Source organism: Muntiacus reevesi, chromosome 11 (assembly GCF_963930625.1).
Source record: "Muntiacus reevesi chromosome 11, mMunRee1.1, whole genome shotgun sequence".
In the NCBI taxonomy this organism is placed as follows: Eukaryota; Metazoa; Chordata; class Mammalia; order Artiodactyla; family Cervidae; genus Muntiacus; species Muntiacus reevesi.
The window spans coordinates 21,180,553-21,207,359 of NC_089259.1; the positions used below are offsets into that span (position 1 = coordinate 21,180,553).

The window sequence follows — 26,807 nt, forward strand, 5'->3', positions numbered from 1 at the left end:
GCAGATCTGGGGGAGATGGTTGAGGACCCAGCATAAGACTAGTCAGAGACGTCAGGTTCAGGCTGCCTACAAAGACTGTGCTGGCAGATGTGAGTTGCATGTGCTCACCTGCTTTGTGCTGTTCTTGGGGAAGCTAGCTATGGCTAATGGGGGCAGAAGTCACAGGAGGAGACTGCCCAGCGGGATGACAAATTCCCAGGAAGGGAATTCCCTTCCCTTTACCAGTACAGGTCTGAAAGCCTGGAGCTCTTCCTGCTGTTCCTGCCTGCTATCAACCTGTTTACCAATGACACAATTCACCATTAACGGATGATGTTCCCACCTCAATGCTTGCCACTGTCCAAGCCTCTACAGTATCTGAGGCCCTCCCCTTAAAAAACTTACAACTGGTTTTAAAAAGGTTATAGGTTCTAAGAGGAAAGCCACCAGAGTAATGAAAACAAGTGTCTTTTCTTGAGGTGACACAGGTAGCTTAGAGAGCGAACAATCCACTTGCAACGCAGGAGACCCGGCTTCGATTCCAAGGTTGGGAAGATCTCCTGGAAAAGGGAATGGTAACCCACTCCAGTATTCTTGCCTGGAAAATTCCATGGACAGAGGGGCCTGGTGGGATACAGTCCATGGAGTTGTAAAAAGTCACATGACTGAGCGACTAACACATGTATATTGAAAGACACAGGGCACTTTAATTTTTTTCAAGTGAATGCCCAAGAAAGTACAATTAGAACCTTAGAACCTTTACTTACTAGTCTCTTTGAAAATCCAAGAAAAATAAGATTGCAAATATAAATATTTAATGAAAGGGAAATGGAAGAACAGTAATACAGAATAAATATCAAAGAAATATATTAAAGTGAAGAGGTCAAACAGAAATTAAAAGACAAATTCAGGAGATAAAGCCAACTAAGGACAGAAGCTTTTTATATTCAGAATATAAAAAGTAACAGATGGAGAAGTGATAATTAATTAAAGATAACAGAAAACTTTCTTGAGCAAAAAAAAAAAGGTTGAATCTCCAGACTGAAATGGCTCTGCAAAGTCCAAAATGGAAGTAAGAAAAAAAAGAGACAAACTAAAAAATATCCTGAGGAAATATCTGAACTCAAAGGAAAATCCTTACAAGCTTCCACACGAATAAAATAGGTTTATTGCAAAACTAACGAGAATCAGACTAGCCTGGATTTCTTACTTAGAACACTGGAAGAAGTTTAAGAATGGAAGAAAATTACCAGACTATTGATAGAAAATATCTGAAAATCAAGAATTCTTTACTAAACAAGGAAAACCATTACTGCAGGGGCATGCCGCCCAGCAAGCAGCCACACCCTTGCCCATTCCTTCCACACTGACTCTGGGCTGGTCCATGAGACCAGCACTGGCCACCGGCCTGACAGCAAGCATGATGCAGACCTAATAAGCACTTACATGGTGGGGTGTGTCCTCTGGGGATGCAAAAAATAACTCTGAGGTATTTAAGAAACAAGGGTAACTAGTGATAAAACAGATTGTTGGACAACTGATACATATCTGCACATTTCAGGAATAGATTTAAGACAAACGGCAGTTTGGGGTTGAATTAGTGACAAATACATTAAAAACCAATGAATTTTTTAAAAAGATTTTTACTAATTATACATAAACAATTCAGGAAGAAAGAAAAATTAATCATACTTCATATTTTGTTAAAAAAAATAAGAGAAGAAAAAAGAAAGGATTTGACAAGCAGGAAATATCACGAATTTAGAGGTCTCAAAACTCATTCCTTGGAAAAACCAAAAACAATACATTTTTACCACAGCCATTGCCAACTGTTTATATTCTTGTGATAATAAAGAAGATTCAGAGTTTTGTTGTTTTTTTTTTAAACATTTTTATCTACCAAATCACTATTTCAAACTCAGAAGTTAAGTGTCTGGTAAATTTTATAAATGGCGCTGTTGTGACTCTTAAGTGAGACCATTTGGCTTAAGGACTAGCATGGTTGGTTTAACAAATTGTAATGTTGTGCCTAACACTGACTTACACATAGACAAAAATGTATCTGTCCTTTGCAACACCTTCCGCACAAGCTCTGCAGCTCGAAAAATATATAGCACGTTATTCACAGTTCGGAAACTGAAATCTGCATACAGGATAACAGTTCAAATTAATCAGAAAGGCTCCATTCTACCACCATGTACTATGATTTGAATAAAATATCCTACTCATTACATACCCTGGCTTCTCCCAAAACTAAAATAATGAATATGCCTGGGGGGAAGGGAGGTACTATCAGACTATAACAAGGGATTCAGAGAAATCAGGTCACTGAAGTTGGCTTACAGCCAGTAACTGAGATCATGTATGGAAAAAGAAGATTTCATCACAGTGAGAAGTCATGTTATGGCAAAATTAACCTGGAACTGCAGCATTTCCAGACGTCTGTCAGTGAATTCAAATAGAGCTAATGTCGTCTTCATCATATACAGTGAATTGACCATGAAAGTGGCCATGTCAGCTGTGCCCAAATGGCTGGCTGATACAGTACACATCTGGAGGAGAGGATCCAAGACACATGATAAAACCTAAAATGAGAAATAGAATTAAACAGACCCTTCATCTCCATACCAGTGATACAGGTCTGCGTTGACGGCACTTCAAAGTGAACACCAAACCAAAGAGGAAGGGACCAACTTACAGAAGCACACATGAAAGATTACCATTTAATGGTATAAAAATCATAACTCTTAGAACAAGCATCACTGAACACATATTACTTTTTAAATTAACGGGAAATGGTTTAATATTTGAAGGAAAAAACACTGAGAAGGGGTGTCAAGATAAATGGGTTACAAAATGCCAGAATTTCAACAGAATGTATACTAGAGGAGCAATAAGAGTCCTTAAGGGTGAATTTACAACACACCTGCACAAAATCAGCTTGACGGGCATCTAATGGCACAACTGAAGAATCATGAGATGCTAGAACTTCACGTAGCAACACGAGCGTCTGATTTAAGGCAGAACTTGGTCCAAGATCAGGTGGTGGGAGTTCAACCTAAAACAAAGGAAGATCTATACACTGCTTATATTTTTCTACTAAATTTTATTGTCTAAATAAATGCCAGTTCACAGTAAAATCATTCATATGAAAGACATAAAGCACTGGCTGACACATTACAAAATCTATCATCTATCAATTGTTTATTCTCTATTGTACTAATGAAAATCACAGAAAGTGACACAAAAGTTTTTGTTAGATTATCTCAGAATTAATATATCAGAAGTATAGAATTTGTACTTTTAAAATACAAAAAATTATGAGGGAAAACTTCGTAGTCTTTGAATTTAGGATTATATTTTCATATGGATTTGAAACGGCCTATTTTGTTTAGTCCAAGTCTTAAGAAAAAAGTAATTCAGAGAGAGACCAGCACTTCCCCAACTATAACTGAGAGTCACCACTGCCCGTCATGCCCCAGTCTCAGATATTGTGGCTCAATACGTACAGGTTCAGGGTCTATATACTTGAAACCAAGTCCCCTAAAACTGAGTTCCCTCACTGAGTTTATGAGTAATCTCTTATCCAAAACCAGACTCCCTCTCTTGTCCTGCCCATGTTCCCCTCAGGACTGAAGAGTATCAAAGAAAAGGGGAGAATGAAACCACGCAGGACCCTATAGGACATTCCGAGGAACAAAAGGTTTTAGTCTCCTACGCCTTTTCTGAGTTCTGAAGAGCAGAAGCAAATGGTTTATGATTAGGACAACAAACGCACAGGACTTCTAGTTCCTCCTGAAAAGATACAGATAACAACCAGATGCATACTCTTGAGTTGTTCTGGAGAAAGTAAGACCCCCATCCGGGCAGCGAATGGTGACTACATGCTGCTCACAAACACACAGACCCCTGCTGCAACCAGCAGGTTAAGATTCCCAGAACATCACCCTGTTACCTCACCACCAATAAGGTAATCAATAACCAATAACCAATCAGAAGGTCCACAAACTGGTCATACATCCTAAGATCCTTTCCCCCAACACTGTCTTTAATAACCCTTCCTGAAAGTCATCGAAGAATTTCCATCTTGTGAGCATTAGCTGCCCATTCTCCTGGCTTGGACTCCAAACACCCATGGTCAGAGTTTGGCTTTGTGGGCACATGAGGCCCCACTCGGTAACATACACTGGCACCATCACCACGTTCTATACCACAACCATTTCCTCCGAAAGTTTCCTCTTACCTTACTTATTTATGGAATTACAATTTTAAGTCAGTAAAATTATTCAAAAGAAATTTAAGAGTGCAAGTTAATGTCTGAAATGTAAAAAACAACTACAACTTTTTCACATACTTTTATTTAAAATTTAAAAAAGCATTTTAGCGGAAAACATTGTTTTTGTTTGTTTTTCCTGGCAGAATAATCTGCAAGGAATAATGTAAAACTCAAAGTATTCCTCTAAAAAAGCACTTTTCAAACTTTAAGATGCAAACAAATGACCAGGGAATCTGCTTAAATGCACATTCTGATTCAGCAGATCTGAATCTTAATCTCAGGTGCCTGAGGTTCTTCATCTCAGCTAAATTTATAAACTCGGAGGTGATGCCCAAGCTGCTCCTCCAAGAACTGCAGTTTGAACAGTAAAAAGACATTCTAGACAGGAGTGATATCCAAGAATTTAAAGCAAAATTTAAAGGACCATTTCGATTTTCTTTTCAGAGTGCTAGGCAAATTAACCCTGCTTACTATTAATTTGATATGGGTTTCATTTATGATAAAACATACCCTTTAAATTAGTATTGTATTATTATAGTGCAAAGAACTTTTCAGAAAATGTCTCTCTAGCTAAAACTGATATGACATTGTGTCTTCTAGGGGATCCTTTAGATTTTGCTAGATGCACAGCTATGAATGTTTCAGGAGAGCCTGATAAACAAGGGAGTACACATACTTGACTACTGAAGTGCTTCAAACACTTTGTTAGGGAAAAGGTACATCTTTCAATAAAATAATGTCCTTGAATTTTCCTTTAGCATACCAGATAAAGAATTAGCTCCCAAATGTGTCTTTTTAAAAGCAAAGAAGGAATCATAAAAGAGTTCGTTTCTGGCTATACCTTTATTTTAAAAGCTATTCTTCCTAACAATTTTATAATCCACTTTAAAATTCTATTAACAAAAACTGAGTGCTTTGGTAGTGAAGACCATTCTGCAATACGTGTTTTCCTAATAAGGCTATAACCTTCTTAGAAGAGATGAATGGTTTAAAAGAGGCAGAATAAGATGATAATATACTTAACATAAAATATGGAACATTAAAATTTGGAAAAAGATTTTCTGAAAGAAACCTGAAATGGTTGTGTACATATAAGTAACACATGAGCTATAAACAGTATCATATTCCAATCTCAACATAATGTTAAAATATCCCTAAATATTACAGAATTCATATCTAAGAAAAACATTTCAGGGCATAATTATTGATAATAACAATAAATAATAATAATAATAAGTCAAAACCCATTCACCTAATCTCACATAGGCTGCAGTATTAATTGGTACTTAATATATTCAAATTACATTTCTTTCCCTGTTTTTATCCTATTCTGTTCTAGAATTTAGCTGGAAGACGCCACACTTAAAATTTACCTTTCATTAACCATTGTATTTTCCTGCAACTTTTATTTTAACTTTATAAGAGGAATACAGTATTGAAAAACTTAGTGGGTTTTCTGAATGAAAATAAAACAAAATAAATGGATAACCATTTGAGAAAAATAAGGGTGATCCTTCCTTCCCCGCATGGACAAAAATTAACTTTATGTAGATTAAAAACTCAATATAAGAGTGAAATTACAGAAAGACCTAAGAACACGCATTTATATAAATTTATTAAATACTCTAACACTTTCTCACTAATAGATATTAACTTTCGCATATAACAAATTCTATATATATTTTCTTGATGTGGGAAGGTTTTTGAAGTACATTTTTTTTTCAGTTTTAAGCATTTATTTTGCAGTGGTACATTTTATAGCAAGTTCCCAAAGGTGAAACAATAGAGAAAAAACATGTTAGATTTTACTGTGTAAACATTAGAAAGGATGTATCAGAATATACTACAGGCAAAATCAAAACATAAATGATGACATGGAGAAAAGATCTGTAATACATGACACTTAATGTTCATAATGCATAAAAATATCAGAAAATAACAAGAATAAGACACAACTTAGTAGGAAAATGGCAAAGGACTTGAAAAAACAATCCATGTGGTAATTATAATGACTGACTTTCACTTGCTGAACTATCCCTGCAATCCAGTTGGTCAGGCTGTATAATCTTTGCTAAGGACTTCATTTGGTTCGCTAGCTATTATACTTTTCACCTCCAGAATTTCTTTCTGAGATTCTCTAACTCTTGGCAGGTATTTCCACTTTGTCCACACACTGCTCTCTTGGCTCATGTTTAACATAACTGTTCTGAAGTCTCTGGCTGGTGGATGTGCCATCCAGTCTTCTGCAGGAAGGTATTTTCTTTGAATGGGCCACATTTCCCTGTTTGTGGGCCTTGTGATTTTTTGATGAAAACACCATTTGTTAACCCTGGAAATAAATTCTCCCCCTTCTCCAGCTGGTGCCATTTCTTGTTACTATTTTTTTTTTACTTGCTGTAGGCTCTCTCTATGCCAAGGATCAGGCTGTGGTGTAAACCGAAGTTCTCAGGTCTTTCTGAGCCTGCTCCTTCCCCTGAACATGTGGTTACTTCTTACTTTTCCTTGTATGTACAGTTGCTTTTGAATGTTTTTAATGTCTGATTCCCATCATGGGAAAAAGAAAAAATATTAAGCGGGGTAGAAAAAATGCACTAACCTTTGAAATCACCAGGAAGTCAATTTAGCCAACTGACTAATTTAGGAGGAGGTGTCCGTCACAACACAGTCCGTGCAGTCCAAGAGTTGGCCATGACTGAGTGACTGAGCTAAACTAATATCCCTCCTTCATGTGCTAGCATAGCACACTGCCGACATCTTCCATAAAACACATACCTCTACAGTAAGCGCTGATTTATCAGACTATTTCCCATGAATGGAAGAGCAATCTGAGACCAACAGACCTTCACTGTTTGCTCTTGTGCTCTCATTAGAAAGCAACATTCAAAGTTTGTATCATGGATGAAATGATTTTAGAAAAATTGTGTCTAAATAATGACTTATAAAACTGTATCTAAAACAAGAACTGACTGTCGGTTAGTAAACTTCTGGTGATACAGGAAAACACATACGTGAAATACTTCATCTCCACAAATGCAGGCTGCTTTACCAGAAAATCTGAAACCTATGCTAGGGTCAGACAGTAGACTCTTAAGGTTCCCCTGAGTTTAGCAATGTAAAATCCAGGGCCTCTGAACTGGATTGCTACTGACTGCTCAACACCATACTACAAACCTGCGTCTAATCCTAACCAGGCAATTGGATAGAGCAGCATAATGTAAAACAAAAATGATGATTGTGATACATCCCTGAACAAACCTGAGTCCTTAATAATGAAACAAAAACAAAGAAGCATCTGATGGTTATAAACCCACTCCTTAAGGTCTCACCAATTTACTTTTGCAAAACACAATGCTCAATGTAAAATACTGGCTCTCACAGAACTCTTTCAGGTTTTTATTTGCTATTTCGTTTTTTTTCTTTGCTTTTATGGAATATTTTATTATCTTACTTATTTCATATTTGCAGTATGTAACTCAAACGAACATAAATTCCATTAGGAAAAAGCTAGACCACCAGTGTAAAAATATTTGCCAGCTGTTTAGAAAAAGTATTTACTAAAAGTTCCAGTTTTTCAATCTGTATGTCATTTTAGTCCTGACCTATTAAATATAGAAAATCTGCTTTAATTACAAATTGTGGGTTATTGAAAAATGGTAGTAAAACTAGGGCTTTGAGATTCTACTTCCAACTATGACTCGATGTTATACTGTTCCAGGAACAGACTATAAGCCTACATCCAGTAAGTCACCCCAAAATGAATTTTCTTGTTCACAGGAAGAACTCAAGAGAACACTAAATGAAATGGGAAAAAAACTCACCAGTGTAAAAACAATAAAACAGCACTTTAAATGTGAAAGACTCACACAGTATAAGAACTGCATTTTTCAAACATACCTTGTCCATTAACTTACTGGCATGAAGACTTAAGCTGTTGAAGAATATTTTTTTGCTCAGCAAATGCATTTCTTCAATGGTAGTCAACAATGTAGTTGCACTATTTCCAATAATGCCACTAAAAGCAAAGAATATTTCTGGTTGCAAAGCAGGTCTAAACAATTCAGCTCTATAACTGGGTAAAATTCTTTTAAAAGATCCAGATTTAAATAAAAGTTTTTATATAGAATATAACCTGTGAATTAAACAATTACTCTAGTTTCATACAGAAATGAGTTTTTTTTTTTCTTTTAGGTTAGTTGACAAACAAATGAAAGCAAACTACAGTGTTTTCAATATCTCATAATCTCTTAGAAAAGCAGTGGGTTAGACTAAACCCTTATAGCATGCAAATCCATGTGGCTATTTTTCCGCTATTACAGTAAATGCATGTTTTGATTATCTAAGAAAATCTGATTTTAATTTAAAGGAAGCCATTCTATCAGTAGCTCTATGGAGAAAATATTATTAATACTGAGCTTTTTTAATTAAAACTTATGTCATATCAGTAACACATCTGCAAATAATAAAGTATTATGATTATACAGCTGCCAAAAAAGTATATTTAAACTAATTATGAAAAATTTGGCAACATTTTAAAATAACTACTGTACATCCTATAATTCTCAATTTTCTACAAGGATATTCCTTAGACTTGTCCAGGGGGGTTTCTCATTTTTTGCAGAATGTAACACAACCATGTATATAAAACAATTTCCAATTTTATTCTCCTATTCATGTAATGAAAGTGATTCTTCTATTCCTGATACTGGCATGCTTGTAAAAAGTGATCTAAAATGATTTTTTAATAGACTATCAAAAATATAGCTTGGAACACCATTGTTTTACCACAACTCACATATAACATGGTCTTACAGTGAATGACATTTACAACAGGGCTCAAGTGTACGTATGCTGTCAAAAGATATATGCATGGTGAAAATGAATGCAAATTTTGGAGTCAAAGATTATATTTTAGACAAGACAAGTGGTTCCTAGATAAGACAAATGGTTCCTAATCAGATAAAGTCACTTTAATTTAGAGAAGATAAGATAGCTATTAATATTACTTAGAGAAGATAAAGCTGTGGTTCTGTTTTACCACTAATGGAAAACTAAATGTTAAAGAAGAATTTATGTTATTTACATCCAGAATAGGACATTTTACTAATTATGCCCTGTTCTGAGCATAATATAGACTTGCTTTAAGTGCCATGGATCTCAAATACAGAAGGACTCAAAAAATACTACTATTACAGACTTATACTGCTACATAACTGTGTGTGTGCAAATGTGTTTGTGTGTGTGTGTGTATGTATGTGTACAGAAAAGAAAGGAAAAAGGAAATAACGAACCTCAAACTACATCATGTATAATATGCAAATAATGACTCATATGGTGTGGAGGTTCTACTAGTTTATACTTAGTCGACAAGTAGAATACACACACACACACAAATACTACACTGTGTTCTAACTGAAATGAAGTATGACATGGGATTTAATGAGCACATTTAACCATTCCACTTACCTGATTGTGTGGTGGTAAAATTTGAGGAGGTTAGAAATTTTATATAATAAAACTGCCCCAGGTTCAGCAACTATTACTTGTTCAATTCGAACCTATTAAAACATGTGACAAAAAATTAAACATTTCTTAAAAGTGTAACTTTTTTTTCATTAATCACATGTGGTGTGAACAGCATTAAAGAGATTAAATTTCATGATTACAGAAATCACAAACTTCCTTCTAAATAAGTAATATCTGAGTATTACATCAGAGGATGGTAAAACACAAAAAATTTAACAGAGGTATACTCTATGAACAAACGATCCACTACCTATAGAATTTGGCTCAAGACAGTTGCTATCAGAAATAATCAATACAGTGATATCATCTTGAATTTTTTAACCAGCACACAATGGAATTTAGTCAGCGCTAAACTGCAAAGCCGCTGCTACATGCCTAAAATCGTCAGTAAAGGGGTACAGCTCTGACTGAAGTGTCAGCAGCAGCAGCAGCTGTGAACCGATAGTACGGGGCAAAAATGAAAAAAGTTTTACCTTTAAACAACTAAACCAAGTTTCTTTTAATATTAATTAGAGAACAGGAAAGCAGATGGATCTTGAGTTGGCTCCAACATATTTATTTGTCTAATTATAATACTACCAGGTCAGTATCTCAGATCTAGTTCAAAATTAACTTGAAATGCTCAAGATTAACTACTGGGAATCTTTCTAATTAAAATCTTCACTAATCTTTCCCTAACAAATACAATTTAAACTACACTGAATGTGCTTACTTATATATTACACTACATCTATGCTTAAGCTGCAGATAACATTATGTCTTCTTGTTTTCTAATTAGACTCGAAACACAGACATTGTATTTTCTAGTCCTTTTACATATCTGCAGCACTTAGCAGAATAATACATATGCAGGAGATGTTCAATAAACATTTTTGAAAGCATTTAGATTTTGGAGTATGTCATAATACCAATGAATATGACCTGCTAAAATATTTTACATTATAAATACATGTAATAGTATACAAAAACCTTGCACAGAAAATTGGCAATGATTATTTTAAAATGCATTTTATTATCCGACATTAATGTGTTAATTTGACAAAATTACAGCTTGAATTCAAGTTGCTATTTCTTTAAACTCCAAATAGGGCAATAATTTAACCATATAACATATATAAAATATTTTATATAATATATACAAAGTATTTTACCTTTAGAGGCCTGCACACACCCTCAGTGATATGGCCAACAACTTCTTGAATATTTTCTTCAACACCTACGGTTAATTATAACATAACTGAAATTTTTTTCATATTGCACTGTTTCACAGAAGTACAAAAAATCAACAAACACTAATAACTGTGATTAATGGCATTAATGATAAACATTTAAAATAACCATTAATGGTATTTTATTAAGTTCAATATCTTTTAGGACATTACTAACTATATTAATATCTGAACCTAAAGCTTTATCAATTCATTTGACTGCTGATTAATGAAAAAAGATTGTGAAATTAATTAACTGAAGGAAGTGATGAGTAGATGTATTAGGATCTGTTCCACAAACTCCTTATTCTAGGCAGATGTACTAAGCGCACAAACTGCAGGTATAAGATGGAAAACACACCTTACAATTTAATGAAAAAACTGACATTTACTAATTATTGATCACTTATCAAGGTCTGTACCATGTACTTGGACACGTACAGCTTGTAACCACCTTCATTTTCACAGATGGATAAACTGAAGTTTAGAAGAATTCATGCCATTCCCACAGAAGAACCTATTTCTAACTCCAATTATTTTCTTCCTGCCTCTTAATGTGGCCTCTCATGGATACTTTACTAACAGCTTTAAAGAAATATATTCTTTTAAATGTGGTTATTAGGATAACAGAAAACAACTTTAAACAGTGTAGACTGTGTGCCAATCTATCACAGATGCTGAGTCTAGTCTCAGTATCAATGAGGAGTATATCTCAGTATCAATGTGCACCCATTTGCACACCAGCCTCTCCTGGAAGATGACCTGATGAACCAGCATGGTGTGGGGCCACACCATGCAAGACAGGCAAGTGACACCCCCCACAACACATCCCTTCCCTTCCTATCAAAACCAGAACATCTTAATTATCCACTAACCCCTTCTATCACAAAACAACTTTGAAACAGTCACATGAGAATGAAAAAGGGGCTGAGTAGAATTAACAGAAAAGAAAGAGGTAGGAGCTTCATGACCTTAAGAAAAGTCCCCGAGCCTGTGTGCGTGTAGACAAAACGGAAATGACATCCCCTTTTGCCTTTAGAGGACAGTGCCGTACAAGATCTGAGACAACTTCCATCAGGCACTCCAGAGACACCTTGAGAGGGGAGCAGAGGGGTCCTGGCTTACTAGGGAAGGCCCCAAAGGTCCAGTATAGAAATGCCATCAGCTGTGTCACAAAATCAAAGTGATGGAGAAGAATTAGCGGAAAAATGGGAAATTAGAGAAAGACAGACTAATGGATGCTTACTGAATCACCTAGTGTGAAGAGTTTATCTCCATGAAGAAAAAAGCAACGAGAAGAGAAACAGGAATGTTCTGTGTGATGTGCTACATCTCAGATGAGCAGGGACCGCCGGGTGACCCACCTTGTGTAGTTACATGCTTCAAAAGAGCTTCAAGGTGTTCTTTTTCAGAAGCAGTAGCTTGATGGAGCCAAGCCAACATATCTCCTACGTATCTAATGAAAAAACTAAACGTTAGTGAAGATTTCCTTCAGAAAAACACTGAATGCCCCGATACGGTCTGCTACTATACCTCAAAGGGTCATGGGAGTGCATTTCAATGGGTCGAGGGGTGCCTCCTGGGCCCCCTCTCGTCAGAGCATCAATGAATCCACGAACCACTGTACTCCTCCTGGCTGTTCCAAACTCATCTACGGTGTACCTAGAAGAAACAAGTTAGTAACAAACAACTGTTTTTCTTTCTAATGGCTGTGTCAAATTATTCATGCACTTTCTCAGATAAGCTATCTAATGCCTTTTTTTACACAATTCTCTCAAGCAATACTGTTTTAAACAACAAAAAGTATTTAATAAATAACTTTATCATAGTGATAATCCAATCCAAAGGTGCATCGTTTTATGTCTAAGAAGGAATGCAGGGATTTACAATCAGTAACAGAGGTTGTGGCAATAAAGGATAGAGCAGGGGATTTGGTAAAAGTGAAACTCCAGACAAGGTGGAAACCCTGAACTCTACAGGTTCCAGCGCCCACCCCTCGTCCAAAACATGACACTCCACTGCACAGAGAAGGCCTAGGATGTGGTTCTCAGAGGCTGGTTATAGTTAGAACTCTGCAATCCAAAATATAAGACTTTTCCTTCTACATTAAAAAATTCTCATGTATATTATTATCACAGTATACCACCAAAATTTGTCCAAAATATACCATTCATATTTAAAAGCTTATTTTGACTCCAATGTTAAACATATTACATGCTACTTGAATTTATGACCAGCTATGCATTAAGAGCAAATACTTTCTTTTACATACATTTACAAGTTATCAATTACAGTTGGCGGGGCCAGGGGTGGGGTGGGGGGGGAAGACTTGCAAGGCTGAGGAAATTTTTAGGGAAAAAAGATTCTGAACTGGAAAATCAGACTATCTGGGGTCAACTGATAGGATGGCTTAAAGTTACCAAGAGTCCCTGTTTCCTTGACTAGAATCAGCCTTTGTTTCTCACTGTCAGCACTGGGTGACCAAGTGAAAGTTCTGTTTTAAACACACACAGGAAAACAAAATATTTTTTCATAGTCCCATGTCAGTAGATTCTAGATCCACGAACTTTTAAATCTCTAAACAGTACTCTACTAAGTGTTGAGAATTATTTCATTACCCTAAAGAAAAGTTACAAAAATTTCACCAGTTTTCAAAAGAATTTCTTAGGCTACACTGCTTTCTTTAATATGCTTTTGATTTAATGAAAAACCCACTTTTTTTTTAACAGAAGAAAGCTAGAAAGGGGGGATATTTTTAAATAAAAGTGTAGTGAAGCAATCAATAGCGATACATTGTTAGGACTCTGAGCCTTTTTAAAGGACTATGTACCAGTAACCAGATCATGGTTGTGTGTGGTTTTTGGTTTTAGTTAAAAGGAAATGGTTTTGAAATTCCATGCAGTGACATACCAGCAATACATCAAGATGAAAATGCAGCTATCAAGCTAAGTTTTGCAAAAGTGCACAGCTGCTTTACATTCACTTTGTTTTTTTAAACAAATTCGAACCAAGGTGCTTATTTCTATTTCTTCCCTCATGCTCTTAAAAATATAAATGCTTAGGGTACAGAATGCCTTCCTTTAAAGACCATCAGTTCAATGAAGTGACTTGTGATCAGCACAAAATTCATAAACTTTTAAAATATGTAACACTAATCTTCCCCTGGGGACCCAAATAACTGCAAAATAAACAGAAACAATGTAACTTCTGTTTCTAGGACTATTCACTGTGACCACAGGTTTTATCAGAAACCTGTGAATCCACGGGCATTTTAAATGTGGGGAGGGGCAATTTTAAAAGTCTGAAAAACACTAGAATCTAATCTTTTTACTATAAAATATACATAAACATTAATATTAATGCTAATTTTCCTGCAATAGATATAATTTGAAGCAAGAAGAGCATGAGCTAAAATGAACCTTCAGTATCTGAAGACATGAAATCTCTTTTCCCAGAGACAGAAGAAAATTTCCTTGACCAAAAAGAGATTCTTTTCCAACACAGGTCAAAAACTGAAAATGTAGCTTTACAAAAGTGAACTGTCAAAATAATGTAAATATTCTAAAATGTCTCTAGTTAAAATAAAAAATCAAAATCCCCAGTTTTTATGTTTATCCATATTAGAAAAGGAAAAATTCTGGTCAAAAAGCAAATAAAATGAAAAAATTTTGTCCAAAAAAATTAAAAGATAAAAGAATAATGTAAAAGACTCTCTAAGAAATGCAACAAACAAAGAATGAAAAAGAATCAGCATTGTACGTATTACTATATCCTTTAATAATTGACATGCTGAAGGTTTACCAGTGGAAAGAGGACAGTATCAATTTGTCCATTTCTACTTGCAGTAAATTTCTTTTTGAAAACACTTCTGTACTTGATGTATTAAAAGTTAATAATGCATTATTAACATTCCAGTTATATAAGACCTAACAAAACCTGAGTATGGCAATTTCCCCCAAAGACTTCAATAATTGACGTTTTCTTAAATGTGATACCTATACATTTGAGACCCAATATTGGTGATGGACAGGGAGGCCTGGCGTGCTGCGATTCATGGGGTCGCAAAGAGTCAGACACGACCAAGCGACTGAACTGAACTGAACTGAATGAACAGTGAAGCCTCTCTACTTTACTTAAATCAAGTTCATATAGTGCCATCTGGTGGTTAACATAATACATCATAAAGTTTTTCCCTAAATTTAAAGAAACCACCACTCTGAAAACAGGTGATTACTTAAGATGAAAGGCTAATTTTCTTTTTACAACGTTCATCTTATGGTACTTAACTGGCACTAGAAGTCTCTTTCTTCCACATTCAATATCCAAGTGTTTAACCATTCACATGGCACTATGGCCCCACCCCCTGTGTATCCTGTGAGGATACATCTTCTTTGCCTATTTTAGTTCTATTGTCTCTCACGCATTTTGCCTTGCTGTCAGGTAGGCCTTAAATACACTTCTCTTTAGCTGAGAATTTTCCACTTTATCTCCTTTCAAAATAAAAATAATAGCCAATGCTTTGTGATGAGTAAAGCATGACGCTCAACACCTTATGGGAACATTCCAATTTTAATCTTCACAACAACCCAGCAAGAGAGGAACTATATTTTTACCCTCATTTCACAGCTCAAGGAAACCAAACCCTATAAAGGTACATGGGTTCATCAAGAAAATCTAAATCGAAAAAGAAATAATGATAATAACAGTCTAACTCAGAGCCCACCATTTAAACCATTATGCAATACTGCTCCTTTCCAAGTGTCGACCAAGAATCAAAACTTAGAAAAAATACATTTATATGGTAGAAGTCAGCTGACCTTTACAGAGGCCCAAAACACATGAAGGCCTTAAAAAAAAAAAAAAAAATTAACCTTGTGAACAAATATGAATCTGTTACACATTATTAAACAAACACCAAATGTTTCAGGTACTATAATTATAATCAAACACCAATACCTTACAGTGAAAAAAATGGGAAAGAAATTTTGAAGATGATAAGATCTGCTAGCTGATGGTCAATAATGAGCATCAGCTTATCCCGGGAATCCGCACAACATGGAGATCTACTGTGATCCAGCTCCTGCTACTAACCCAGCAACCAGTTTCTGCAAGTTCCTAAAGGCACATGTTCCTCCTCAACCCAAGCACTAGCACCTGCTGTTCCCTCAGAGACGTTCTCTCCTCCTTTTCATCTTGGAAAATGCTTGTCAACCTTCAGAACTCATTTTATACCTACTTCCAGAGGAAACGTTCTCTAATGTACACCCCTTTCCCCACCAGACTACTCGAGCCACAAAGCACTTGAGACTTGACTTTTAGAAAAGCAACTAATGTATACATTACAGTGGATTTGTTTACGTCTGGTTCCATAAAGTAAAGCAAGTTGAAGGCAATGTTTTATTGATGGTAAGCCTGCCACACTTAGAACTGTGCTTAACATATAGTGAGTACTCAATAATGAGCACTGGGGTGTGACTATTTTATGTATCTGTCAAGTTTCAGCATTTGTGTTCTACAATCTTATTACAGGACAAGTAATGTTCTAATCAGAAAACAGAGTAAGGAGGAAATCTTCTAAAAATATAGAAGTATATAAAAGACATGACTCAGAGCAGGACTGAATGCATGAGTTCTCTGGCTTTCTGTTTCCTGAATTTGAACTCCCTACTTGGTCTTCCCATTTTCAAATATGAAATATGAAATATGTCTGGACATTTCCCAGACATTAAAAATGAAAAAGGATTTGAAGGAATGGATGAAAAAGATGTGGTACATATATACAATGGAATATTACTCAGCCATTGAAAGAATGAAATAATGCCGTTTGCAGCAACATGAATGGACCTAGAGAGTGTCATACTGAGTGAAGTAACTCAGATAGAGAAGGAAAAATATCATATGACAATCTTTATACGTGGAATGTAAAAAGAAATGATAACAGATGAACTCACTTACAAAACAAAAAGATGCACAAACTTAGAAAATGAACTTGTGGTTGATGAGGGGAAAGGGGTAGTCAGGGAGTTTGGGAAGGTCATGAACTCATTGCTATATTCAAAACGGATAACCAACAAGGACCTACTGTACAGCACATGGAACTCTACTCAATGTTATATGCAAACCTGGAGGAGAGGGAGGTCTAGGGGAGAATGGATACATGTATATATATGGCCGAGTCCCTCCCCTGTTCACTTGAAACTAACACAACATTGTTAATTGGCTATACCCCAATACAAACTAAAAAGTTTAAAGACTGAAGACAAAAAAAGGACATGAAAAGTAAAAGAAAACTAAAACACACAAAAATAAAAAATATACATTAATAATGCGTGAAGTTCTTATCCAAAGCATTATCACATAGCACCTGGCTACTGTAACTTACAGGATTAAAAACCTGAACTCTTTCTTTTCTGGAATCCTACTAATGGAATTCTAATTTTAAATCTTCATTTTTCATCTCTGGGTAATTATTATTAATTACTCTATTTGACCTCCATCCCTCCAGGGCAGTGTTAATATAGGAGTTTTAGCTACATACAATTTCAAGGTAATTAACGAGATAGCATAATGCAGCAAAGACCTTAATGCAGCAAAGACGTTAACCTCAGCGTGAATAAGAGGTAGTCTAGATATTGGGACATCTTGGTTTTCATATCTGTGTTGCATTCTACAGCATGTAATATGCAATTAGGCTGATGCTCCAATGGTACCCAGATGAGAGAAAAATATCAAATTATTATATTGCTCAAACTATTGTATATAAATTTGATTAACACTGAAATTCAATATAAATTACCAAAGAAAAAGTAGATTTGCTTTTTTATTAATTAGGAAAAAGTCACTCACTTATATAAGACAGGTCTGTCCTGCAGGGCTTCCATCGCCTGAGTTAGTACTGGAGATATGTCACATGATTCTTGTGTCAGTGTTCTGCATTCACCTGAAAAAGGGTTAACACTGTGACACTTGTTACAATACAATTAGGCCTTTATTATGTCCACTGTACACCAGAGTCTAAATACTGCATTTAAAAAATGCTTGAAAAAGCCTAAAGAACATACCAATAAAAATAAAACATACCAAATAAAAAATACCAAAAAATAAGAACATACCAATAAAAAGCTAGTTAATGCTGCCAAACTAAACATTTAACCTTAAATTTAAATATCTAACTTCAGTAGACCACATCTGCTATGTAGTATAAAATGTATTTTATTATTATAAGAAACCAGAGTTCTGAAGAAACCAATTAATGAACAAATATGCATTAAATAACTGCTACACACACAGCAGTGCCAAGAAGGGAAGGGAATACTAAATATCCATCACCAGTTCTTTACCCCAAGGGCAATCTTTAAGCAGTTTGCTAGAATGTTTATATGGGTAACTAATACATACTAGTAAAATTAAATTTACTATTCTATCTACAAAATACTGATTGAATGTCCACTCTGTTCAAAAAACAGGACATGTTCAGAAATTCCCAACTTTTACTGGGTGAAGACCTCATGTTCCTTTGTTTTTAACAGGTAATTCTACCAACACACTATTGAAACATTTTAAAACACAACTAAATACATAAACCACTTGTGGTAGGCAAAATAATGGTCCTCCCAAGATCCCTAATCACTGAAACCTGTGAATATGTTATTTTATGAAGCAAAAAGGACTCTGCAGATGGAATTAAGGGGATGGAGCTTAAAGAGGGACATTTTCCTAGACCACTTAAGAGGGTCCAAGGTAATCATCTAGGTCTTAAAAGTGGAAGAGGCTAGCAGAAAAATCAATCAGAGATATGAGATGGAAGAAGAGGCAGGAGAGATTCAAAGTGAGAAAGCACCTCCATCTACCCATTGCTGGCTTCAACGATGGAGGAAGGAGCCACAGGCCAATGTAGGCGGCCTCTAGAAGCTGGGAAAACCCTCAGTGACAGCCGGCAAGAAAACTCAGAGCTCAGTCCTCAGACTCAAAGAACTAAATTATGCCAACAAAGTGAGTGAGCAAGGCAACAGATTATTCCCTAGAGCCTCCAGAAATGAATGCACATCTTTTCATTTTAGCATGGTGACTTCTGGCTACAGAACTATAAAATGATAAATTTATGTTTTGTTTTAAGCCATTAAGATTGAGATAAATTTGTTACAGCAGAAACAGAAAATTAATTCACCATAATGGTTATATTAACAACAAGGGATGTCTAATCAACCTTAAGATAATCTGGGGCACAAATACTGACTTTGTTATTTTTTCATTCCCATCCTTAATCATATATAGTACCCAAATGATAGTAGTTACTTAAGAGGCAAATACAAAGACAGTATGTTCAAATATTTTATTACTAAGATCAAAATATGTTATCAAATAAATACTAAGTGAAATAAAATCAAGCACTCATGAATCTAGACTTCATCAAAGAAACCACTTACTTTGAGCCCATCGGTAAAGTCTTTCATAAGATGTTTCTTGAAGCAAGGCCATTTGCTCCATAATTTCTAAACTAAAAAAATTAAAGATTATAATTTATTTAAAACTTTTAGCCAATAGCTAAATCTAAGAATCTAATTATTTTAATTACAGAATGATTTGGTTATAGCCTATTAACTTTTTATCATTTTGTGGAATAACTTTTTAGTAATTTTTTAATAATTAAATAAATGTTGCCAAGTTTTAATACCATCACTTAGACACTCAACTGCTGTTTTATGCTAAACATCAGGGTATAACTTCCTCTTTATCCAAAGACACATAAAGATTAAACTCTTATTTCACATAATGGCATACACTTTAAGAACCTAGAAAATCTTTAAAATTTTGGAAACACAAGAGGCATCACAGTCATGAACTGAAAAGGCTACTCACCCTGCTGTTTGTTGGTTTGTACGCAAGAGAACTTTAACATCATTATGAATCTGTTTTACTCTTCCCAGTGCCTTGAAAAAATCCTTTAAAATTAAGAATGTAACTTTAAAGTTTCCATGTTTTCAGGTAAAACTGTATTACTCTAAATTGAAATATCATGACAAAGGAAAAAGAAATTATTCTACCTACTCTAATGAAGCCTTCTTTATACTAATTTCAACTTTCTCTAAATTTTTAGAAAATGTATAATAGATATTTAGTGAAGTGAAAGTTCTCAGTCGTGTTCGACTCTTTGCGACCCCATGGACTATACAGTTCATGAAATTCTCTGGGCCAGAATACTGGAGTGGGTAGCCTCTCCCTTCTCCAGGGGCTTTTCCCAACCCAGGGATCAAACCCAGGTCTCCCGCATTGCAGGTGAATTCTTTATGAGCTGAGCCACAAGGGAAGCCCATTATTCATATTTTAAAATATATATTAATTAGATATCTACTATATACCAAATAGTGTACTAAGATGTGGAGATAAAGTTTATAAAGACAAAAGCTGTCTTCAAGAATTATACAGTTTTGCAAAAGAGTAATGTAAACCTGAAGATTATAACATAAAGAAAAACATGCTTACATGTTTTACATGTATTACATATCTTATGACGTAGAAAACTCAGCATGGCTTCATCATCACAGGAGATGATGGTTTATGAGTCTATCATATACTCTTTCTTGCCTCCTCATCCAGGAGTGGAATGCAAAGTTGGATGCATAAACATACATGAGTTGACTGATGCTAAACTCCCAGCTTTTTTCCCCTCTATAAAAAGGTACTGGAGCCTTAGTTTCCAGATAGCCACAAACAGTGTTCCAACCATGTAAAGTAGTTGATGAGTTATTTTTCTTTGATGAATAAAAAATTTTTTTTAATGTTTTAAAATCCCTAATACTGTTAATTATTTCTGCTGAGGTGGGGGGTGGGGAGGGGAGGTGTGATGTCACATATTTAAAATGCACAAAGTTCCTCAAACTATAAGGGCAATAAATACCCATAGGTAAGGCACCTACAATTCTCTCACCTCCTTAACACCCTACACTCAAGGGACGGTTCCATCCCAGCCCAGGCAGTAAGATAACAGTGACATCTACCAGGTGTCACTCAGTAGGCCCCCACCCTGGCCCTCCTCAGGAACTCTTCCTGCCCTCAGAGCCCAGGCACGGGTTTGCAGCTCCTCCCAGTTAGGATACTGAAAGGTTCTTCTCAAGAAAAACTGAGTATCTTCAAGGGGAAAAAAAGAGGAATGATACTTTTCCTTGTTGTTTAGCATTTTGAGAGGCTTTATAGCTTGAAGTTTTGGAAAGAATGGCATGGGTTCAGAAAAGAATCAGATGAAAAGGTAAGAAGTTTCTAATCTCAGGAAAGACCAAAAGTTGTGAAAGAAAGAACATGTAATCATTGCGATATCACTGCAATGTAAACAGAACATGCCATATAACTGTACTGTGAGGCGGAAGAAAAGAGAATATGTATGTGTGGAGGGGAAGGAGCCATGGAGGAGAGGCTAATTACTCTTAGCTCATGGTAGGAAATCCATAGAAAACAGTTAACATCGATATCCAAAGCATACTTCTTTTCACCAGAGGTCCAGAATACAGAATATACAAAAGAAGCAATTAACAAGATTGAAAATGGTTGCCAAAGGACTTAAGAGATGGAAAGGAGTGGAACAGGTGATGAGGTGATGCAGGCTTTCCTTATAAGCCTTATTGTACTCTGACTCCTAAAGAACAAAAAAGTACACGTACTGCTTTGGGGAAAATAAGGTAATTAAAACTGTACCTTATATTGCTAAGCTTAAAAACATTTTTAAATCAAAAAAAATTTTAGGTGATAAAATAAATAACTCTTAAAAAAGGGTAATTTCTCTATAACATCTGTAACTGCTGTTCTTTAAGTGATTTCAACAGAAAGCAAAGTACCTCAGTGATGGGTCCTTCTCTTGTGCCTCGAAGAAGACTCATTTCGTCAGAAGTCAGCTGGAACTTGGATAAGAAGGCATCTGCCACTTGTGCTCTTATTTCTAATCTTTGACTGTAATATTTTTAAAAAGGCAACAGAAAATCAAGCACATTATGCATTTTACATAGCTTTAAAACAAGTTACATCTCTCATATAACTTTTAAGACAAAGACATGAAACTGTCTCAGTATCTTCAGAAGCCTCATTTCTGCCTCAAATATTAGCAGCTCATCAAGCATGTAGGTGATACAATTAGCTGATTTTGTCCTACCTCTGCAGAGGGCACGGTAAGAGGCCACAGTAAAATGATGAACTAACCTTTATGTAAAAGGAGAAATAAGTTCATGAATGGTATAGGCAATACAAATCCTTAGCCACTTATATGTATGTGAATAGTTCACCTTAAGGTAACAAAGTTGTAAGAGAGACATAAGCCAATTAATTTCTTCTCAGTCCCTAAAAGTTCTAAGCCTTTGAAGCTTGTACACAAAGTACACAACAAATCAAAAATCAAGCCTATTATTTACTTTATGTTAGAAATTGAAGTCAAGAACTCATCTAGTAATTCTTCATTAATCAAAAAAAAAAGATCACTCCTCCATTTTGTCTTCCCCACTTTTTCTGCACACTATCATAACAAACAAAAAAATTCTTTTCAAATTATATTATCTGAGCGCAGCCAACTTAGACTAGCTGACAATTAGGAAAAAGCACACTTGAGTCTGCAATTCAACCTGCAGGGACCTACACGACTGAGTTGGGTCACAATCTAAAGGCAAGTCGGGGATACAAACCACATGAACAGAAGTTCAACATTCCTGCCTTCTAGATTTTAGATGTGAAGATATACAAATAAAATTAAAGTGTTTCACTAGAAGTATTCACAGGGCAGTAATATTCTCCAATTTCAAAATATTCAAATGAAACTGAACAAAGATAATCATTAACACTATCTAAACAGACAGAACAATGCACGCCATCTTTGTTTTGTTTGTTTCCAGGTTTAAGTTCACAATGTCAAATGCTCCTGCCGAATGACAAAAGCTAAAAAGAAAAAGTCCTCCAGGTGGCAGTAATGCTCTATTTTTCTCAAATGACAGTGCAATTCACCTACTTAAATCTATACAGATTTAAAACACCTATGTCCTTAATTATCTTATTAAGTACTGATATCTACAAGTTACCTTAACATGTTTTGTTTTATACTTTTAGAAGCTCAAATCACTATCATACAGGATTTAAATTAATTATAACACTTAATAAAATTCCTTGAGACTATACAAATTAACCGTTTCAATGAAAATCTTTTGGGAGTTTCTTTTGGATCTATCTTCAGTCAATTTACCAGGCACAAAGGAAGATTAATCTCTTTCGTTTACTGTTTCACTATGTTTTAACTGAATCTAGTACAGTTGACTCTTGAATAAAGTGTGGGTCAGGGACTCCTACCCTACCCTGTACAGAGGAAAATCTGTATATAATGTTACAGCCAGCCCTCTGGAGTAGAAGATCCAACCCACTGTGGACCGTGTAGGACTACAAAAAATACATATATACATACATATATAAGTGGACCTGTGCAGTTCAAACCTGTGTTGTTCAAGGGTCAGCTGTTAATTCAGTAGGCACACATACTGAGAGAAAATACACCACATTATTAACAGTAGCTATGTCTAGGTGGTGAAGTTACATCTGATTATAATTTTCTTCAAGTTTTACATACATAAATGAAAGGAGAAGAAGAAAACTGATTTTTGCTTGCCTTCTCCTGACCTCTTACAGAGCAATGAAAGAATATGTATCACATATGTTCTGGATTTTTACATGCATATTTGGGCAAAATAAATTGCTTTCATATTTTTATGTAAACTATAATATCAAAACCTAAGTTACAGTAAGTACTTTATAGCAAATAACACAATCAAAATTAAAACTATTAAAAAATAAGAAAGAATGAGAACATAAAACAACATAGCTGAGAAAAACTATCTAATTAAGTGCAGAATAGCTTCTGTTTCCAGTTGCCAAAGCCAATGAAGAAACAAGATGTACTACACATCTCTGTCTAAAAAGCGGAGAGGGATACGGAGGGTAGTACTCCTTGAGGTATGTCAGGCAGTGTGTTCAGGACTCAATATAAATCACTTATTCATCACAACAACCCTGCGATGTAACTTATTATTCCTTTTTTTCAGATGTGATAACTGAGCCTGAGGGAGTTAACAAATGACTCATATAAGACTAAAAATCTAATGAGCTCTTACCTAAGATTTAGATTAGAATTCAGCTCTTCAAGGTGTACATCCTTTCCACTGTAACATACTACACCTCAAAGAAAAACATTAACATTCACCATAGAGAAATTTGGCTGATGGGCCTTTTCAAGAGACCAAAAAAATACATAATAAATAGTGATTTCACCAATATTAAAAAACAAAGTTCATATTTATTCACCCAAAATCACTTACTGAATCTACAATGTGTTTTGCACTAAGACATAAAAAGAGAACAAGAGGCTGTCACTGTTCTCAAGCTCAGTTTCGTAGGAAAGAGACTCAATCAAACCAACAATTAGTTACAAGAGATTGTACCACATACTAAAGATGGCAAGTTCAGTTCAGTTGCTCAGTCGTGTCCGACTTTTTGTGACCCCATGAATCACAGCACTCCAGGTCTCCCTGTCCATCACCAACTCCTGGAGTTTACTCAAACTCATGCCCATCGAGTTGGTGATGCCATCCAGCCATCTCATCCTCTGTCGTCCCCTTCTCCTCCTGCCCCCAATCCCTCCCAGCATCAGGGTCTTTTCCAATGAGTCAACTCTTCCCATGAGGTGGCCAAACTATTGGAGTTTCAGCTTCAACATCAGTCCTTCCAATGAACACCCAAGACTGATCTCCTTTAACTCAGGCCAGGAAAAGGCAATGGCAACCCACTCCAATACTCTTGCCTGGAAAATCCCATGGATGGAGGATCCTGGTAGGCTACAGTCCATGGGGTCCCGAAGAGTCAGACACGACTGAGCAACTTCACTTTCACTTTTTACTTTCATGCACTGGAGAAGGAAACGGCAACCCACTCCAGTGTTCTTGCCTGAAGAATCCCAGGGACGGAGGAGCCTGGTAGGCAGCTGTCTATGGGGTCGCACAGAGTCAGACACGACTGAAGCGACTTAGCAGCAGCAGCAGAAAGGATTTGAATAAACTTTGTACACAGGATTGGTGATCTGTTACTCTCTTGGTTTTAGACATAATTTTCAATTGAATCCACACTTGTTCTCATGTCAGCCAACAAAAACATTAAGAGAAAAATTCACAGGTGGGCCTCTAACTGCAAGGAAACTTCTCTTTCAAAAGATTTGTTGTGATGCTAAAAACATTCTCATCTGATGCTCGAGGCACATGCTTAGAAATTCAGCACCTGCCTTTCCTTAGAGCCGACTGCTCTGTGAAGCCAACCATCTCTTCAGCACACTGTGCAATTTTCCTCACCATGGTCCATGCACCAATGGGAAAGAGATGTGTGCTGACAGAACAGTTCTGTGCTTTGACAGTAGCAGAGTACATAATCATTAAGTTAAAAATAAAAGGCAATTGTGAAAAAAGATAATAAAATTACTAAACAATTTAAAAATCTATTGCTTGTTTAAAAGAGCAGTCAGTTTTGAATTATATAGCAAACAAACAACACATCATCACTTCCAAAAAGGGATAATCTCAGTCCCAGCTATCAATACTCCTAAACACTGTATTTGTTTTACTCTTGAATAATAGCTTAAAACCTCATATTTTGTATAATTTTTGAATCACTTTTTTGATTATTTTAACTCTGCTTTGAAATCATTTATAGTTTTCTGAGTTATCTCCAAATTAATGAAGAATTGATTATATAAAGAAAAGCTTACCTTTCAGCTTGAAGCTTAGTGGTTTTTACTATTAAATCCTGAGTCTGTTCCTTTGCTGCCTAAAATTATAAACATATCTAATATTAGCACACTTCAATTTTATTATACTTCAGAAAACTAACACTGCCAGCTACTGGAGTTCAACAGCAAATGAGATCACACTCCAGAACTCAAAGATATAAAAAAGGCCCAAGAAATTGAAACAGATGTTTTAAGGCTCACATACTACATTTAAGAACTCACTCAGGCAGAAAACAACACAATATTGTAATCATCCTCCAATGAAAAATAAATAAATTTTAAGAAAGAAGAACTCACTGAGAATTCTCAATACACACATAACGCTAAGGCTTACAAGAAAGAAAAAGGTGTCACCATGATGGAATTTACTAGTTCCTGATGCTTTTTAGTGAAACAGAGGCACTGCCAGGAAAACATGACTTCAGTTATGGACGTGCTGAACTGAGCTACCAGGAAATGTCTGAAAGAAGTTGTCACTGATACTCAATAAGTCACTGATACTCAATATACAAAAAATACCCCTCATAGAGGGTTCTGGTGAAAATTAGAGAAAGCCCCATCTACAAGACAAAGTGCTGTTCCTGACCAAGTCATACTAAGCAATCTTCTCTCCCCTGAACCAGAGCTGAAAGGAGCAGGAATGCAAAGGTATTTCAAAGACTAGGAAAACATTTATAAGGTGAACTGAAACAAACAACAAGTGTAGCCAGTGAGAGTCTCTCTCAGTGACCTGAACTGGGCAATACTATAAAATAAGGCAGGCAGTAACGAGAGGAGAAACAAGTCAGTGGTTGGAGACAGGTGGAGACAGAAAGGCATTAAATGAATCAGAAGTATGTAGATCAATGCTAACTCTGCAGCCAAACTAGGGGGTTAGACTGCTTTAATAAATGGCCCTACACTTACAGACATTTTCCTGAGATATTTTTTAAAGTGAGTATAAATCATAATTAAGCTGGGTCTTCACTGGGCATAGCTTTAATCTGAAAGTATTCCTAAGGCTTTCTACGAAGGAATTTATTTCTAC

The 26,807-nt window shown here is 35.7% G+C and overlaps 1 protein-coding gene across 1 annotated transcript in view; it reads right to left on the bottom strand.

Annotated features, from left to right (window-relative positions):
* The window catches only part of COG6 (component of oligomeric golgi complex 6), a 47,802-nt gene that overhangs the window by 15,740 nt on the left and 5,255 nt on the right, over positions 1–26,807 (bottom strand). The window contains exons 4-15 of the mRNA XM_065901886.1: positions 25,760–25,818; positions 21,816–21,927; positions 19,846–19,928; positions 19,413–19,483; positions 17,833–17,926; positions 12,520–12,648; positions 12,351–12,442; positions 10,930–10,994; positions 9,719–9,810; positions 8,150–8,267; positions 2,906–3,037; positions 2,397–2,564 (exon numbers count right to left, since the gene is read on the bottom strand). Coding sequence (XP_065757958.1) covers positions 2,397–2,564; positions 2,906–3,037; positions 8,150–8,267; positions 9,719–9,810; positions 10,930–10,994; positions 12,351–12,442; positions 12,520–12,648; positions 17,833–17,926; positions 19,413–19,483; positions 19,846–19,928; positions 21,816–21,927; positions 25,760–25,818 — 1,215 coding nt within the window. The remainder of the gene's footprint in view (positions 1–2,396; positions 2,565–2,905; positions 3,038–8,149; positions 8,268–9,718; positions 9,811–10,929; positions 10,995–12,350; positions 12,443–12,519; positions 12,649–17,832; positions 17,927–19,412; positions 19,484–19,845; positions 19,929–21,815; positions 21,928–25,759; positions 25,819–26,807) is intronic.